Below are 1,768 nucleotides of genomic sequence, written 5' to 3'. Positions count from 1 at the left end.
AACAAGGTGCTAATGTAACTATTTGAAGGAGGCTTTGCCTTAAAAATTTCTTTGCATGTGGAACAACCATGACTTGATTCCTACCCACCAACAAGGTGCTAATGTAACCATTTAAAGGCCCGTTGCCTTCCACAATGATTTGCATGTGGAACAACCATGGCTAACTTCCAACCCATGTGGCATGCCCCACCTAGATGCACACTTTGGCCTCTAATATTATTCCCAATCCTCCTCCTCACTTAAGTAATATAATAATTAATTAGTTAATACCATGTAGCCTTAATATGTGAATTATGGCAACATATGCCAACATCAGCTTCTCTTAAAAAGTAGCTCAAGGACTTGGCCACAAACAAGAAAAGGGATCGCATACTAGTGAGGCCAGAAGGCTATGGAGGAGTGTGAACGTGGTCCCTCCTCTTGGCGAAGCCTACGAGGCCCGAGACCTCGAATGGGCCTCCTCATTTCGGCTGCCTTTTGTCACCTTCACACCTTGTAGTGCCATATTACATCTAACGCCTACGTCGTGCCCTTCAAGCTCTGATCTACTGCTGCTCCTCGAGATTTGAGGTAAGAGAAAGAAGGCAGTAGACAACGCAGGACAATGAATCAATTAGATTAACAGATACATAGCTTGATTAATGATAAGAATCACATGTTTTGTTGGGTTGCAGAGCATCAACAATGGCGCAAGAAGTTGAGGCGGAGAAGCAAGGGGCGAGCGTGTGGGCGGGGCACGAGGAGAGCTTGAAGAAGGCGGCGTCGCTGCTGGAGGAGTATGGGCTGCCAACTGGGCTGCTGCCATTGGCGGAGGTGGTGGAGATAGGGTTCGTGAAGGAGACGGGCTACATGTGGATAACGCAGAAGCAGGAGGTGCAGCACGAGTTCAAGCTCGCGAGCAAGCTGGTGAGCTACGACGCCCACATCACGGGCTACATCGAGAAGTACCGCATCAAGAAGCTTAAAGGCGTCAAAGCCAAGGAGCTCCTCCTCTGGCCGCCTGTCGGTGAAATCACCGTCGATGACCCCCCCACAGGCAAAATCCACTTCAAGAGCTTTGCCGGCATCACCAAAACCTTCCCCGTCGAGGCCTTTGCAGCTGGACAGTAAGCATACTATAGCCAAATCCTGCACTCGAGCGCACTCCTCTTTTATCTTTTAGGTTAGACTAGCTTCATGCCTTTTGGGTAGTGAATTTTACATAAAACGCAAGCTTTTACCTTTAAAAAAAAAAATCGACATTTTCATGTTAGATAGTGCTCGTGCTTTTTTTCTTTTTACCTTCAAGTCTACATAATATAGCCATCATTGAGTCCACCAGCCCTAGTCTAGCGTTTTGCGAGGAGACATAAGTTCATTGTCCTCTTTGACATGGGCAGTTCTAAGGATGCTATCTCTCCGCAACCGGCAAACCAAATGCATGGATTGGAATAGAGCTACTATTACAATGCTTATACTTTTTTTTCTTTTTTATGTGAGAGCGGGTATTGAAAAGGAGATGCCAATACCTTCATCTTGGGAGGTAGGTTGGTGTGGACTACACTAAACAAGGTTGTCTTATAAGCTACCTCACATTAGGGGGCTTTGGAGTTTCCCAAAAGGGGCAGCGTAAGAAAAACAACAAAATTTTCTCTCATGCCTAGGTGAAAAGTCCACGTTAATACATTTAGCATGAAATCTAGACTAGACTCATTAGGAAAAGTTTGAGCTCATTTTGGGGGCCTCTTAAGGATTTCACATGAGAATATTCCTTTCAAAATGGGGGAAT

General features: G+C 45.6%; 1 protein-coding gene across 1 annotated transcript; it reads left to right on the top strand.

Annotated features, from left to right (window-relative positions):
* Positions 1-446: 446 nt before the first annotated feature.
* Positions 447-1,213, top strand: LOC147604840 (uncharacterized protein At5g01610-like). The gene is made up of 2 exons (XM_086794551.1): positions 447-570; positions 675-1,213. Exon 2 carries the CDS (start codon positions 685-687, stop codon positions 1,108-1,110), a length of 426 nt encoding a protein of 141 aa, XP_086650677.1. The 5' UTR covers positions 447-570; positions 675-684; the 3' UTR covers positions 1,111-1,213.
* The last annotated feature ends 555 nt before the right edge of the window (positions 1,214-1,768 follow it).

Source organism: Cibotium barometz, chromosome 61 (genome assembly GCF_041138505.1).
Source record: "Cibotium barometz isolate CiBa-2024 chromosome 61, ASM4113850v1, whole genome shotgun sequence".
Classification (NCBI taxonomy): domain Eukaryota; kingdom Viridiplantae; phylum Streptophyta; class Polypodiopsida; order Cyatheales; family Cibotiaceae; genus Cibotium; species Cibotium barometz.
The sequence above is the reverse complement of the archived record's forward strand: the minus strand, read 5'-3'. Positions and strand labels throughout refer to the sequence as shown.

What these genes read in the sequence shown, in the direction of transcription:
- LOC147604840 (XM_086794551.1), top strand. Translation starts at nt 685, where the DNA reads ATGGCGCAAGAAGTTGAGGCGGAGAAGCAAGGGGCGAGCGTGTGGGCG.